Raw genomic sequence first — 16,884 nt, 5'->3', positions numbered from 1 at the left:
AACACACAGAGAAGATTAAGAGCCGTCATATAGCCTTTTCACAAAGTGCCTATATATGTTCCTCACTTGTTCAAATTAATTAATTAATGAGGTTACGTGTGTGATTATATATATGCCTAATGCATTATGCATTATGCATGTGGTGTTTGAAGATAATCTCACCATAATAGCTAATTATGGCTTTCATCATATACTATGACTAACCCTTTATTAATCATCTCTTGATCATATATGTATAGCTTCTCTATTCAAACAAACACAAGGAATCATTAAGTTGGGTTTGAAGTGACTGCAATATCAAATAAATAAAAATCAAAGAGCATGCAGCATAATCTAGATTTTTCTAATGCCTTAATTGGATCAAGATTACTCGTTCAAAAGACGTAAGAAACTGTACGTAGTGTATTGCTAGCTAGACAGCACATATTTAACCACATGAGCAATTGTCAAGTGTGATATTTTCCTAATTATTTGGGAGACTTGTTGGAAGGCAAATCCATTATCCATAAATATATTTATATAGAACTAAATGTATGGGGAAATAGTTTCAGATTTCAAGTCATTCCTGCACTAATATCCCCTTCCTCTTCCTCTCCTCGCAGCAAGCAGCTGCCACTGCAAAGCTCAAGTGCATGAGTTGCGGGCAGAGACGGAACATAATGATGGAAGTGGCCTCATTGAATCATCGACTTCATAATGTAGAAAAGCAGATTGGACAGAAAGTGGAGGCAGTTACCCTTCATGGACCATCCCAACCAACATAGATGAAAGCAAAGATGGTTGAAATTTCTATAGGAATAGGATGATCCATTTACATATGTATATTATGTCTGACTGACCTTCACCATATAATAATAATAATAATTAATAATGACTAGTTCAGCCATTGCTAGGGACAAGGTCACGCGTGGTGGTGCTGCCAGGACAGTATATGCTTAATTCGAAGAAAGTTGCAAGGACAAGAGCCATGCTTCTATTACACATGCATGAATTATTGCATAACATGAAACCGCTATCCTTTGCTCTTTTCTTTTTCTGTTTGATCCCACAATCACGGGTACTCTCTTTAACGCTTCTCCTGTCATATACAATTGTGTTCCTGCTACTTCCAGTTTCTAGCAAAATATATATAATATTACTTTATATTTGGTCTCACCAGCTGGAATTGAATTAAATTGATCAACCCTTTTGCAATGCAGACATATAGTTGATCATGCAAGGGTAATAACTTTGGCTCTACATAGATACATAATCAGCATGCATATGTGAATTGCAATAACCACTAATATTTAATGAATGCATAATCTTTTAGGTGAATAAATGGCCTCATGTCAGGAAAAGCTATATTTCTTTTGTTGCTGCATAAGTTGATTGTTATTGAAAGATTAAAAGAGTATATAGTGTCAATAAAATAGACTAACATTAACATCGCCATCATGTCCAAAAGCAAAGATCGCTTGTAATCTTGTATTTTAACTCCATAATGGCGCCTTAGCTCATTGTTTTTGGCAGAACACTACTGCACTAATATCAGCTAACTAAGATTTTGCATGAAAGGTGAATTAGGACTTGTAGGGGCAGTCTATACTTTCAATTAGATTATACCTACATAGACACGTAATTTAACCACTTAATTGGCTCTTTTAGTCACTCAATATTCAATCCTACTTTGTTTTTTTCTTTTTCTTTTTTTCTATTATAATTGTACCAACAAGTGTTATATGTGGAGAATGGTAGACAGCCTCAAGGCACGCACAAAGGGTATTCCATTAGAAAATCTGTCGATCGAGAGTCTTGAGTTGAGACCAATATGTCATCAACTTATTTATATTTTAAGCATGCATGCCTCCACTTGCTTTGCTTCCCTGTCCCTAATTAAGCATGCTTTTCTAGATAACGAAATGGTCTGAAAATGGGATATAACAATTAACAACATAAAGAGATTAAGATAATGTTGATATTCAATCTGCGTTAATACGACAAGGCCAACCAAAAATGATAGCATAGAAAATTAGCAAAAGAAAACTCGGTGGGTATGTCACAAACTAACACATTATCATAGAAAAATTGGGTTTTGGGAGTAGAAAAGATATCCACTTCTTAATAATTGAGCAATTATTAGCACCTAAAAGTTCCCTTCATTTTTAATTACACCACTACAAATACTATTATTAAACTTCTCTCTCTCTCTTTACCCATACATGCATGGACAATATTCTTATAGGATCATAATTCATTACTACATAAACATACAGTAATCACTACCTTAAACTCAATCTCCACTCCACTTGTGGAATTTGATGCCCAAAGCATATGGAACTAAAAGTATTTAAAGAATATACCTACGCACTCTCTCTAACATGTAGCATACTTTCTTACAATGTAACGGCCACATCATGTATCTCTCATTTTGTTGATTATGGAGATCATTTCAACACTGATAATGGTATTTTGCTGGCCTAATCTGAAGGAACACGACAGGTTTCGGTGGAGACTAACCCTATCGTTTTCAAGGTTCAAAATAGACATAAATATAACAGAAAAAAGAAAGGGAAGCCTTCACCTTTTCCTCTATGATTGTCTCTAGAAGAGAACTAATTAAAGTGCATAATAATCGATGTGAAGCCTTATATGCAGATTTACACATGGAGACTGGACCCATTTGAATCATTTAAGTGCTATCATTGTAACATTTTTTTTTCTTTTATTTTGTTTTAAGAAGTGTTCATGCTCGGCCAGTTCTCGGTCTTGCGATAATAGAGCCTTCTGTACCTGATAACGTATTCTACGTCTGTTCTTGCACTTCAGGATCATATGAATCTACAAAAATGTTTCAGTAGATGTTTCTTCATCTGCCACTAGGAAGATTCTTGTGAATTACTCTAGTTTTATAGATATGGAAAACGAAAATATAAAAGCTAAATTACGGAACAAGAAAATGAAATTTGGTTGCAAGTAAAATTAGAGGTTATGTTATCCAAGTAGAAGGGCAGTCTCTATTAATTATATTAAACAATGCTTCCAGCCATTTTGGTTATCGAACTGTTGCTTTGTCTCGTTTAATTTAGAAGATTATATTTATATATATTCATCATTATCTAGAAAATTAGTGCTCTTGTTGTTGTACTGGTTTGGAATTGGAGCATGATAAGTTTCAGTGGAGATGAACCCTATCTATATTTTTTAATGTTCTTGAAATCTTGGGAAATATTACACTTTTCACTTTTAGCTCCATGTATGAGATATAAATAAATGTTTCTACTGTGGAGAGATTAAATGAGATTGGCCTAGCTCCATTAATCTGTTATTAATAATATTTGCAAGAGCAGATGTAATGGACTGTTGATCGTGTTTGTGATGATGCCTTTGTGTTAAAACTGAGAATTTGTATATATATCATATAATGCATGACGAGGCTGTCTAATGGACGTATGTATTTGTATACAATCTTAATTACCTCAATTATGATGAGATATGGATGTTGGATAATCGTTTATGCAAAGCGTGTGCCCTGTGTAATTATAAGACCGACGTATGCATGACTGTGTTTAACTTGGTAACCAGCATTCAGAATTAGTGCAGCAATAACCAGAACAAAAAGCATTCGGGATGGTGTTGGGACTGTCTCGCTTCGGTTAATTCTTTCTTTATTGATTAGCCAGCACTAGCATCAATTAAACCATACATACCGAAACCCGCCATGAAACCAGTTTTGATTAGAATAAACAGAATCTTCATGCCTGTTGCTATTGTACAAGATATCAGTGACTTCTCCCATTTTCCCTTCCTTTAAATAGCCTGTAGATTACTTTTCTCAAATACCATATTATTCATAATCTTTTAGTGACAGCAGGCAAGCAACAGACTAATAATAACTTTCAGAAAAATGATAAAATCCTGTCCATTAAATTCAACCATCCTGCTTTAATAATACCGGCTTTGTTTCACAATTCATAATAAGTATTGGCGGACAAAAAGGATTGAAAAGCAACAAAATGGCCAAAAGAAACTGAACAGAGGAGATTGAAGTTTTAAATCTGCAATGCAGTCCATAAAGATGGCGTATACAATTAATTTCATTACATGATGATAAAAGAATCCAATGTTAAGTAATTAATTGAGACACTTTTCTAAACTAGGCCTAAGAAAATGGCATCATAAGAAACAAATTAACAATCGAAACACAGCTTACATCTTCTGCGGATACAAAACAATACCAACAACCGAAAACAGAAATCTCAGGCCAATAATATGGTTATAATCTATTTTCCTAACTTGGTTCGCCTATTTTTTGTTTACAATAGTTTCATCTCTGAAGATAACAATTAGTAAAGTACTTAAAACTTATAAATCGGCATGGTTAGCTGAGGAGCTCCATTCAAAGGCTCAAAGTTTGCTGAGATTTGCAGGTAGATGACCACATTATGAAATGTAATCAATTGTGCTTGGCAATTATCATATCCTGGAATTAATAGTTGAACCTTAAAAACTCTTAAAAGAAATCATCTCATTACAGTCTCTTTTACAAAGGAGCGGCCACCAGAACTGCAAGAGCAAATATCATAACAGTATTCAGCAAAAGGAAAATATAAACGGATAATCTCAATCCACTTTTCACCATGAAGGAAGAAACAAGTCCATTGAATTTTTTTAAAAAAAAAATGCCAACTTACGTGTATTCGAGGTGAATATTCATGAATCGACGGTTTTCTTTGCTTTGTGATAGTATCACTGAACCTTCAATCAGTTGATCTTGCTCCACCTCTATTGGGTCATAAAAGTAGATCACTGTCTGCAAAATGTAATTCAGTTGAGCACTTCACTTCATCACCAGAAGCAGAAATTTGAACTTAATCCACTAGCAAGTTCCTTTCATATAAATTGCCCAGTGGCAGGAAATGATTTTTTTCCACATTTGGTGTTAATCCATTAATTTTTCACATGTCCATCTTGGAATTCAGTCCATCATCGTAAGTTTGTTACAATCAATTGATCAAGATTATTACAGGCATTAGCCTTGTAATTCCTAAATGTTCTATCAATCATTAACCACATAAATATTACCTGGTATTATATGTCCGGCTGACCAATAATATAATTTTAAAAGCATGAAGTCTTACATCGGAACATCTAAACAGAATCTTGTACCAAAATGCCCAACATCTAAAATGCTTAAAAAAACCACAGTATCCGAAGAAATTATAGAAGGCCTGATGAGATTAAAAAAATGTTACATAACAAATCATATCATAGACATACTAACAATATGATAGTTAATACTTCATAGTACCCTTAATTTTCAGAAAAGAAAAGTCTGTAACTTGTCAATCAGATAATCAGCTCATCTAATAATGTCTCTTATTCTCCCCTTATCAAATAACACATCCTTGTCTAATTTTTTGCCCTAAACTGCATACTCATTACAAAGTTAAAATCTTTCTAAAAGAAAGAGAATAAGAAGAAAAAAAAAAAAGTAATAAGTTTAGGACAATACCTTTCTCTTTCATAGCAATAAATAACAACCAAGCACGTAAAGTTTATAATTGTTACATCGCCCCTATGACCCCATATATAAGTGAGGTGGCATCCTACCTACTGCCACATTCTATCCATTAACTTTTGCCTACACCATCATTCGTTTCCTTCACTGTTTATATCCTCACCATCATAGTTAAACGTTTTCACTTGTCATTTTGGGATTTTTTTTTGGTATTAGGCCATCCTCTTGGCATGTTTCTAGGAACACTATCAATAGCTGGATGTTAGAATGATACAAAATTTGTTTAAAACACCATAACCCATGCATTGTAATATGAAATGTGCAAGTTACTATGGTGCCAATCATAGAAATAAGAGAATACAAAAATTAGTGACGACGGAAGGAATTTGCAATACCTGTTGCCAATGTGTTGGTGGGTCCTCCGGTGCAGTGGATAGCACAAGTGAGTCATTTGGATTTGTCCTTTTTTTACTCTGATTCCCATCTACTGGAGGATTGTTTGCAAGAGTATTTATAGGAGATGTTGCAGGCCCACAAAATTCAACATCAAACCAAAAAGCAAACCCATGCAATGGAGCTGGAATTCATAGAAACATAAGAAGTCATGCAGAGAATATAAAGTAAAAGGGACAAGAATGGCAAAGATCTGTTTTGAGAACAAAAAAAAAAAAAGAGATGATCTTCAAAGAAAGCAATAGAGATGAGATGATGTGCCAAGCATCCATGCTCTGCTAGCTTAGCTTTTAAAGTGGATAACTGTAACATTGAGCTAGAGCAAACAAAAACCACTGCCCTAAATTGCTTTTCTCTTTTTTTTTGATTTTATTTTATTTGTTGGACTATTGGGAAGAAAATGTTTGAGGCTCACATACAAGCATACAGAAAACAATTCATAGCGAGAACAGAAAATTGACCTTTCATCATAGACTGGAACTTATATCTTGTAGAAACAGATTCCAGCTCATGAATTTGAATCATATAGCAGTCCACATGCTTAACCTGAAATTGTATTAATATTTTAAAGCTCTGCCTACAGATTGTGATCTGGAAAACACTCAAGATACAACCTTAATAATTGCCAATCATATGCCTCAGGAATCTAAATACGCTGGGGACATTCATAATGATTTGTAGTAGACCAGCAAACACAACTTCCACTCTAATTATATTTATGTTGTTAAGTTAAATGGAAAACAAGGCGCCTACATGAATTTTCACTATAATAAATGAACCAATACAGTAGAATCAAGGTGCTACCATAATTTCTATGAATGAATTTAACAATGACACTTATTCTATCATGTCAATAATTACTTTTTTCCTCCCTTCCTATAGGACAACTAGGCTCTGTTTGTTAGGAAGGATGAAAAGTAGGAGGGATATGTATAAGGGCCAGACAGTTGACTAAGTACAAAATAAGAAGGGAATATAACTAGTCTTCATTATCTCTCCCCTCACCCTCCTCTCTCATAAGTGAGCATGCAGACAAGAGAGGTTTTCCAACTGCTACTGTATCAACACACCTCACAAATAAAACTCATAAATAGAAGACAGACATGTTGTCTAATCCTTACGAATTAACTAACTTTTTAAAATAGAAGTCATATGTAGAAAGCCAAAAGTGTATCATAAATGGCCCATTAGCAACTAGACTTATATAACAAAAACTCACCATGTGTGGCCATGTCAAAACATTCTCACCCGATATTGTCTCCACAGAAGGTTCTTCAAATGCACATTGTTTTGCTAGCGGCATCATGGCAGACACTGCAACCAAAAGAAATGAGGAAAAAACCCTTGGTAGCACCTCAAGTTCACACCTAGACATGTAAATACAGAATAAAAGGAACCTAGTTTCATTATTTTTGATAATTTCATATATGTTGATACTCACTATCAATTCCATAAACATTGCGCCAAAAATCGATGCTTTCAGTATATCTGTCAGGGTGTGTGACAGGTGCCATGTATAACTGCGGACAGTAATTGTTGAAAATCAGCATTAATACAAAATTATTGCCAAATTAAAAATGATAAAGTAGCACTCTCAATCATGTGATCAGCACAACATTTAAGTTGTTACCAACTTAGAAAAAATTGTAAACTGAAGCAGCAGAGCAAAGAAATGCATTTCCATATTACTGTTGTAAAGATCAAGATTAACTGAAAGGCAAACAAGAAAGAAAATTTACTGTTGCAGTTGATGGTAGAATAATTCCTCCACGTTTTAGCCACCGATCCCTGGCAGTAATAACACTTCCCAACATGCTCTGCAATTTAGGAAAATGAAATGTTCAAGATATATCAATCCCTGGCAGTAACTACACTTTCTAATATGCATTGTCTTTTTCTTTGCCAGGGAGTAAGGCATGAGGAGCCATTAAAGTTCATAAAAAAGCTGGATATATGAAGGCAACTAAACTAGAAATCTTCTTGTCTTTTTTAAACTACTGTTTCAGCAATTCCAGATATTTTTATAAACATTATTCTAGATATAAAGTTAGTAATGATGTAATTTAGCTAATCACCTCATACAAAAGCATGTAGCCCATCCACTCAGATATTATGACATCAACTTCCTCGTCAATTTCAACATCCTGTGGAGATAATTATCATGGTAATTTAAGTTAACTACAGCGGAAATAAATCAGCAAGAGGAAATAAAGGAAATGAACTTCTGTTGGATTGATTATCTATCCCCACAATTTCTAGTTTTAAATTAAGCTTTCCTCATCAGAATATTCCTTTCCTGGTGCCAGAGGAGACATTATGGCTCAAACCCAAGATTTCCACAACCCTGCCTCAACTACCTTCTAAGCTAGGCACAAAGGACATTTTCCTAGAAGACTTTCACATAATAAACAATCTAGTCTTTACAATTCACGGTCACATCTGCGCAAAACACTTGTTATGCATCAACTAGCTCAAGCATTTGATAACTGGCCCAGCATACTAAGCTAGTTAGGCTGACAAAGATAAGTACAGTTTTTATATACAACTTCTTCCCTTATGTGTCCTCTCCTGTCTAGCCTATGCATATGAATTCTATATTGCAAGCCCATCAACGTTTATGTTCTTTCTCTGTTTCTTTTTTCCTTTGCATATTTGCAGCTTGTCATAATTTGAACCAGCACAATTCATACACAATATGCAAGTACCCTCCTATGCTAATTTACTTAACTGCAGGCAAGTAAAATCTTAAGAGTTCCCACTTCCTACTCAAAAATAATTTAAATTGATTTATACAAGAAATTAGCTTGACTTATTCCTACATACGCAATCGTATATCAATATACAGTTATTCAAGATAAATGAAACTCAAATATAAATAGTTTGGCAACTCTTTTCAGAGCCTGGGGTGAATCTTTCACAGCATAGAGAAGCTCACCTCAACTCGTCCATGTAATACAATAATCTTGTCTGATAAATTGTTCGCTTTCACAACTTCATTTGCCTGCTCAAGTAAATAGCAAGATCAGTTTCAATCGAAGCATTTTCCTCAGTTTCTTGATAAGTCGTAAGTCTCAAACAGAAAAGAGTGATTGCAAGCTAAAAATAAGAAAAGGAAAAGAAAATATTGATTTTAAAACTAAGACTCCTAATAGCTTGCAGTGTCAACTTGAAATAATAAACAAATAGTTTGGATTCCCAGATGTTGCTCTCTCTCCATTAATTAAGTTTGGTTGGATGCTTTAATTGCGAGATTGACAAAGCACTTTAGGTTACATATGCTGGAAACTTGCATTATGATGTGGTTTATTATCTTTTTCTTCAGCTACTTTAGTAACAGATTGTCCCCTTTTTTCCTAAACACTAGATGAAATATTCTAATCTTCCTCCCCTAATAGCATGGGGGTTGTCTGTAAAATGCAGTTGGCCCAAATCCCCAATATTTATGAGAAAAAAAAAAGTAGCATATAACTCACCTTGACCCACACAGCAAGATGCAATTAAATAGATATAATAAAACAAAGCCAGTTCAAAAGAATAGAGAACTGCAAAGGCACAGTACCTGCACTGCAATATCACTTGCATCCACTGCATAGACCTGGCCAGACAATATCATATACATTAGAAATAACACAAGCAAGGTAGCAAAAGAAAATTACCTTAATTAAAAAAGAAAAAAGAAATTACAATGAAAAGAGAAAGCAACAGAGATCATTTCTTTAAGAGAATATAACTTGCATCACACACTAGTTAATGTATGCTAATATCAAAAGAGATTATAAGTTTGTAAACAAACGAATTGACTACAGGGCTTCCTAACATGGAAACCTAAGATTCATAGATTGTACAAAAATTGCAAGAAACAGCAAAGCAATAATCCAGGAACAAAATATTATGCCAATAATATAGAAGCATCTAAAAGTACTAGCTCTAAGGTAGCATACCCGTTTTGCACCAGCCTGAGCACAAAATATAGAAAGAATCCCAGTGCCACAACCCACATCCACAACAACCTGAACACATGTTCACACATGAGCATGAGGATCCAAATTATAGGAGAGGAACTTTGCATAAGCATTTCTCAGAATTCAGCAGTAATTTGAAGGGAAAAAATATGAAACTTCATGATGACATCTTCACATCATAATATTGCATATATATTTCATAAATTCATGGAATGTCTGGCATCATAAATCTAATCCAAAGTTTTGGCCTTTTCGAAATTAATTTAATTTAGGAGCAGTTCAAGTTGCAGTCAAAGGGATTCAAAAAAATTCACAGAAAAAAGAATGCAGAGCATTTCCTGACAGAAATATTTACAACAATGATATTACTTTGCCTTCAATGTAACTCTGGTGCTGCATGATTGCAGACCTATAAGTCTCCGTCCGTACACGATCCTGAATAGATTAAAGAAAAAAAAGATCAGATATTGGCGAAGTAAAAAGTTGGAACAATTGCTAATGCATATTTCAAAATGGATGATTAGAGAGATGGGGGGAGAGAGGGGCATGGGAAAATGGAAGGCGTAAAAACGATAGGAAAAAGTGAGTCAAGAATGGTTTTGGTGTTTGTATTCCCTTCCTCCTCTCACTCCAGGATGCAAGCTTGGTCAAACAATACAATCTGAAAAGTGGGCTTATAGATTTGAACTCCAAAAATCATGAAAAAGAAAAAACACAATTTACGCAAATGGTATAAAAGGAAAATTGAAAAGCAAAGCAAAGGAGAGCTAGAGAAACCTTGATCATTTCTTCATGGATACCAACATGAGCATAGGAATGAAAGTAAGCCATGTCGAAATCCGTACAAGGTGTGACCTTTTGCTCACTCTCCTCCTGCTGCTGCTGCTCTGCAGAAACCCTAAACCCATATCTAGAGCGACTCCCTCCACGTGCTCCTCTTCTCACTCGTTCACGCTGACTCTTATGCTGCTGGTTGTGATAGCCATTGTTCTCGCCGGAAGTCGAATACATATTTCTTGTAACTTACTTAGTTCCCAACTCTCTCTCTCTCTCTCTCTCTCTCTCTCTCTGCTTATTCACTCGCAGCAGCAGTGAAGTGAAGCTGCTGAAGCCACCACCCACCCTCCTTACTCTCACAACACTTTCATCTCGCAACGCTACCGTTTTGCTCCATGCATTTGAGCATGGCGTGGATCTATCCGCACCCGCAAACCCGCCCAATTTACTTTTGTTCCCATTTCTTATTATTTTAGTTAATAATTTTAATTTAGAATTTGGTGAAATTTGGACCTCAAACTTTGGAGCGATGCTTAATTTTGCTCTTTTTATGTTTTAGGTAATTTAGTCTCAAATTTTACTTTTTAGCTTAAATAACTCATTTAAATTAGAGTGTTACACGCCTTTTATAAAAGCAAATAAATTATTAATAAATAAATAAATAATACACTAGTCTTATAACGACTAATTTTAATAAAACTAATAAAATTTAATTAAAAATTAAAATTAAAAAATTAAATTAAATCTAATTATAAAATTTTAAAACACTATACTAAGTCGAATATTTTTATTTGTATAAAAATAAAAAATTAAACCATCTATATTAATTAAAAAATTTATAATTTTGAGCTTTAAATTATTTTATTTATAGAAAAGAACAGAAATCATGTTGTATTAATTAATAATAATCTTAGAGAAAAACAAAAGAAAAAGAAAAAACAGGGAGTGAGAAAACGGCGGAAGCAAAAGTAGGTCACATAAAACCCTTTCTAAAACCTCCGAATAAGCAATAAAAATACGGATACAGCCACCCATATCATCAATATCTGTGTCCCTCCCTCCGTCCCTCCCTCCCTCCCGTATTATAGCATCACTTGATTAGTGGAGTTGCAATTGTAATGGCGGGGATTGTACCTCCACCTACTACTGCGTCTTCCAAGACCATCAATGAAGTTCACAGCAAAGTCGATTACATGGACCTTCCTTGCCCTATTCCTTATGAAGAACTCCATCGCGAAGCTCTCAGTTCTGTTCCCTTTTCCCATTTTTCCTTTTATTACTTTGCTTTTCATTTATTTCTTCTTTTCCTTGTTCCCCATCTTTCTCTGCTTCTTGTGTTTATGTTACGCTTAATTTGATCCGCCACTTAGCCTAATTTTTGAAACCCTAATTTGCTCTAGTTTTCTACTTTTCTAAATGCCGCCCCTTTATTGCTTATTATAGTTTCTTATGCTTCTTTTCTTTAGAGGAAAAAGTATTGGCTGTTGTAAGTAAGTTTGTGACTGAAGCAGCATTTTCTGCTGTGTGTCTGAAGCAGCATTTCCTGCTGTTACAACTGATGATAGACTTTTCGATAAATGTTCTGGCTTGCAAAACCCTTAAAGCCTCTGGTTTTACTGTTGGTGCAAGGATCTAAGATAAGTTGAGTGTTGCCAAAGTGAAAAATAAGGCTATGCTAAATGCCTAGTTGCATGGCATAAAACCTGTCAAAGAAGAAGCAAGTTGCAAACTTGATGATAATATCATTCCTTCTCTGTTTCTCTCGCATAGAAGATAAAACCTTAACTAGGTTCTTGGCTGTCATAAAAAAAAGATTGTTTTGCAAAGTTTTGGGTTTTCAGTTAACTTTTAGGTGAATGCATTGCATAAGTTTAGAGCCAAAAGGTTTCCTTTTTCAATTTTTTGATTTTGACTTTCTTGGAAATGTTTTGCAGTGTCTTTGAAGCCAGAGCTCTTTGAGGGGATGCGCTTTGATTTTACTAAAGGACTCAATCAGAAATTCTCTCTCAGCCACAGGTTGCTTTTCCTTCTTTTGTTTTCTTAGAACCCTCTCAGAATCTCATGTGCGTTCTCTCTCACAATTTCTCCTGGTTTTTTGGCGATAATGAGCCATCTTCTATTATATCAGTGTTTTTATGGGACCTATGGAACTTCCTTCTCAATCTTCGGAAACCATCAAAATCCCCACTGCTCACTATGAGTTTGGTGCTAACTATATAGACCCTAAGGTAGATACTTGTATTACATTTACCTTTCCAGACTCCTTGTACTAATAGATCTTTTGCAATTATTGTATCTTCAAAATTGCGATTCAAAATTGTAATATTGATTAAGGGGGTCACTGTAGTTGATGCTTTTCGGGAGGGTGTTGACGGATGGGAGACTAAATGCCAGAGTCAAGTGTGATTTGACCGACAATCTTACTTTGAAGGCTAATGCTCAGGTGAATTATTCTTCAGTTCATTCGTGTTTGGACTTGATTCTTTGTCCAACAAAACTGGATTATCTTTTTTGTGGTTTAAAGGTGTTATCTTTCAGCAAATTAACTCTTACTCATTCTTTTCACGCAGCTAACAAATGAGCCTCATATGTCGCATGCCATGTTCAACTTTGATTACAAGGTAACTCTCTCACTGTGCCTCCTTTATCTACTTATCTATTTCCATTGTCATAAGCAATGTGATTGGCTTGACGGACATTGCTATTGCCTTATGTTACATGGAGGCATTTATGCAGCAGTTATCTTCTGTGAGAAACTAATTTCTCCATGAATCCTATCCAGGGTGTGAAAACGACGCACAACTCCTCTAAGCTTACTTTTCTCCCTAATTACATAATGACAGTTGGTTTTAATTGTTGCTTATGTTTTTTGCCTTAGCAATCTGTTTTGTTATACTGAGCGTGAGTCAAGATGATTGAAATGTTATAGTGTTTCTTGCTATTCTGTTTGTGTGACTGATTTTAGATCCATATTTGCTATATTCACTATGCTTGGTGTTGTTTGCTACATTTTAAATTCCTACCACATTATTTGACTTAAGTATTTGGATTGAAATCATTGCAGGATGTAGTTACCTTATGGTATTTAGGCATGTAATTATCAGTTATATTGTGATGTCATAATCACATCTTCATAGTCATGTTGAATTAAGTACTTGGATTGAGATGCCTAGTTATCTTTTGGCATTCCTGCATATAGCCACCAGCTATGTCGAAATGCCATTAATCACATTTGTGAGCCTTTCTTTTTGGCATTTTCTCCTTAGGTATGAAAGAAGTTAATCTTACAGGTTCATTTATGTCTCTTGAGTAGGACATATGTTAAAAGTTGGGTTCTCATATTGTTTCCTTTAGTCTCAATTATGCTGCTTTTTTTTCCTGTTCCTATTATGACGTTTCTATTGCCTTATACAGGGCAATGATTATAGGACCCAGCTTCAACTAGGAAATGGTGCCTTATTTGGAGCCAGTTACATCCAGGTAAGTGATCTGATTGAGTAATGTAACAGTTCTAATAGTTGCTAATATGTTAGCTGCTGCGTATAAACTGTATTTATTTATCATTTCCTTTAGTAATGTGATCGATCATTATCTCCGTCTTGTTGAGTCCGCCTTATTTAGTGGGCTATTTTTATCAACATTTGTTTGTTTATCTTTCTTTATGAGAATATATATGTTGTGATTTTGCTTGCTCTGCGTTGATCGTATTGATCAGATTGTATGTGGTTCCTGGTACATTGCAGTTGCTTCTTATTGTTCCCTTTTTGTTAGTTAATTCTTCTTATCAAATCTTTATTGTTGATGCAGAGTGTGACCCCACATTTATCTTTGGGTGGTGAAGTATTTTGGGCCGGTCAACATAGAAAGTCCGGTGTTGGATATGCTGCTCGGTACGAGACAGATAAGATGGTATATCAGCTTGACTTTTATCCTTAACACATGTTTTGAGCTATATGGTGTAGCATCCGCATTCAACTGTGCAACTATTAGTCAGTTAATAACACAATAGACCTTAGCTCCTTTTGCTTACATTTCTGCACAATCTAGTCAAAGGCCAACACAAGTTTCCTGCCTCAAATTGCTGAAAAGAAGCATTGAATGCTTGCATAGGCTTGAAGAGGCATTTAACATACTCTTCAGTCTCAAAATCGGAAAGTGATGGTTCATCTGTTGGTAATGCACGAGATCTGATGAAAGGCAGGGAAGAAACTAAGTGGTGAACTAGATTCAGTACTTCTAAAGGCATGACTTTTGCAGGTTCTACCTGTTGGTTCATTCTATGGAAATGTGTAGACAGTGTTTGTATGTCGGGTGATTCTTCTATCATAGGTTCTCCAAAATCTTCACTTTCTGGGATTAACTCGGCCATTGTCTCCATACATGCATGCATGACCAAATTCATAGGAAAAATCTTACAGCTTACACAGTTATTGAAAGGAGATGTTTTCTGTTTTTTGCATGCTAGCATTTCTTGCTTTTAACCAAGCCACTTGCTGTGTCACTTACAGGTTGGAACTGGGCAAGTTGCTAGCACTGGAATGGTTGCTTTGAGCTATGTTCAGAAGGTTTCTGAGAAGGTAGTCAAGTTTATTGGTGGAGGCTATATTTGTTAATTGACTATAGTGCTTAATCTTCACTGTTTTATGAAGGTTTCACTGGCAACAGACCTCATGTACAACTACATGTCAAGAGATGTGACAGCAAGTGTTGGTTATGATTACATCCTTAGACAAGTAAGCATTATGATTGCAAACTTTTTAATGTCAAATGTGAATTTTAGGAAATGGATGCCTGTAACATGATATACCATTTCAGGATGCTTTCTTTAAAATTATTCTCGTGTGTAGTTTTTATTGGTGGAATGGAAATGCGTTGATGGTTTTTCAATGCTATAATGATAGATCTTTGAAATCCTACTTTGAGCCTTTCTGAAGTTATTGCGTGATATGTTAATTGTTATGAAACAAGTGCACCACATTCTGATATGTTATTGCATGTTGGGACGATGACCATATCTGTACTTAGTGCCAGGTTAATGAGACCAAATACTCCTGTACTCTGAACCACAATATATATATATATATATATATATATATATATATATATATATTCCAATGCTTTGGCACTTGGGGTAGCTGTCCTGTGCATGTAGTGGTAGTAACTTGTAAAAGATACAAAATGTGCATTTGACCAGAAGCCCCTGACAGATTCCACCCGGCATACTGGTGGACTGGCTATGGCTTAAAGGCCAAAGCTACATCTTCAGATTGTTAAAAGTCATCCAGATGTGTTCTTTTTGTTGTGCATTATTTCTATGTGGCTTTATTTATCTTGTTTTTCTTTGACTGAAATGGCATCATCTTTTATCTAGTCAAGATCTTTTCTGGCCTTGGAACTTCGATTGGGTGTTGTCTTGCAAAATTTTTACTTTAGGGATGCTTGGTGCTCAATTAAATGAAACTATATTCCAACATGGTAAAGTGAAATAAAATAATTAGATATACGAATTCTTTATGGCTGGCTGTGCTTGTGATTGAAATACAAACTTATTTAGAAAAGCTCAAGTATGAGTAGCTTCTTATTTCTTTTGATGTGGTTGTTTCAGGCCCGTCTAAGAGGGAAAATTGATTCAAATGGCTGTGCATCAGCTTTCTTGGAAGAGCGCTTAAATATGGGTCTCAATTTTATTCTGTCTGCAGAGGTAAGATGCAACTCTTTTGAAGTTTTGTTTATGCAGGGAAAAATGATGTTATATCAGTAAGAAGGAATTTGCTTATATTCACTTAAATATGGGATGCATAGTTGAGAAAAGTGGAATTAACAAGGATTGAATGTGATGTTTTTTGCAGTTAGATCATAAGAAGAAAGACTACAAATTTGGATTTGGGTTGACAGTGGGTTAAGTGTTGTATTGGAAGAGCAAATGGCTCAGAAATTTTCAATTCTTTTGACGTATAACTGGGTGGTAGCTGCTCAGCAAGGTCTTTCCGTCAAGGATCTCTTTGGTACTGTTTGGGTGGTATTTGTGTTGTGGCTGGCTGCAAACAAGTTTAGATTTTCATGATGAAAAATTTAGTAGTTTTGATTCTAAGAGTTGTATTTTTTTTTTTTTTTTATTATGTCAAATGAAAAGTAGGGATTGATGATAATAAATAAGGTTTTTGGTTGCAGGTACTTATGGTTGATTCTTGA

The 16,884-nt window shown here is 35.0% G+C and overlaps 2 protein-coding genes across 2 annotated transcripts; one reads left to right on the top strand and one right to left on the bottom strand.

Moving 5' to 3' along the window:
* Nucleotides 1–4,023: 4,023 nt before the first annotated feature.
* Nucleotides 4,024–11,176, bottom strand: LOC8260730 (probable protein arginine N-methyltransferase 6). Its single transcript, XM_002513085.4, has 13 exons — nt 10,693–11,176; nt 10,285–10,350; nt 9,895–9,963; nt 9,513–9,548; nt 8,889–8,954; nt 8,029–8,097; nt 7,693–7,770; nt 7,395–7,473; nt 7,173–7,267; nt 6,415–6,499; nt 5,896–6,077; nt 4,674–4,792; nt 4,024–4,545 (listed from the first exon to the last, which is right to left on the bottom strand). The coding sequence occupies exons 1-13, from the start codon at nt 10,924–10,926 to the stop codon at nt 4,503–4,505; spliced, it is 1,221 nt and encodes a 406-aa protein (XP_002513131.1). The 5' UTR covers nt 10,927–11,176; the 3' UTR covers nt 4,024–4,502.
* A 456-nt stretch (nt 11,177–11,632) lies between these two features.
* On the top strand, nt 11,633–16,866 carry LOC8260729 (mitochondrial import receptor subunit TOM40-1). The gene is made up of 11 exons (XM_002513084.4): nt 11,633–11,937; nt 12,627–12,708; nt 12,821–12,920; nt 13,040–13,135; nt 13,263–13,313; nt 14,107–14,172; nt 14,500–14,601; nt 15,201–15,269; nt 15,342–15,425; nt 16,298–16,393; nt 16,542–16,866. The coding sequence occupies exons 1-11, from the start codon at nt 11,811–11,813 to the stop codon at nt 16,593–16,595; spliced, it is 927 nt and encodes a 308-aa protein (XP_002513130.1). The 5' UTR covers nt 11,633–11,810; the 3' UTR covers nt 16,596–16,866.
* The last annotated feature ends 18 nt before the right edge of the window (nt 16,867–16,884 follow it).

This window comes from Ricinus communis, chromosome 9, assembly GCF_019578655.1.
Source record: "Ricinus communis isolate WT05 ecotype wild-type chromosome 9, ASM1957865v1, whole genome shotgun sequence".
Classification (NCBI taxonomy): Eukaryota; Viridiplantae; Streptophyta; class Magnoliopsida; order Malpighiales; family Euphorbiaceae; genus Ricinus; species Ricinus communis.
Note: the sequence above shows the minus strand (reverse complement) of the source record. Positions and strands in the feature narration are given on the sequence as shown.

Coding starts and splice junctions, on each gene's coding strand:
- LOC8260730 (XM_002513085.4), bottom strand. CDS start 10,926: ATGTATTCGACTTCCGGCGAGAACAATGGCTATCACAACCAGCAGCAT. Junction 10,351..10,692: donor TCCATGAAGAAATGATCAAG/GTTTCTCTAGCT, acceptor TAATCTATTCAG/GATCGTGTACGGACGGAGAC. Junction 7,771..8,028: donor GCTACATGCTTTTGTATGAG/GTGATTAGCTAA, acceptor CCTAAATTGCAG/AGCATGTTGGGAAGTGTTAT.
- LOC8260729 (XM_002513084.4), top strand. CDS start 11,811: ATGGCGGGGATTGTACCTCCACCTACTACTGCGTCTTCCAAGACCATC. Junction 11,938..12,626: donor ACTCCATCGCGAAGCTCTCA/GTTCTGTTCCCT, acceptor AATGTTTTGCAG/TGTCTTTGAAGCCAGAGCTC. Junction 14,602..15,200: donor GGTACGAGACAGATAAGATG/GTATATCAGCTT, acceptor TGTCACTTACAG/GTTGGAACTGGGCAAGTTGC.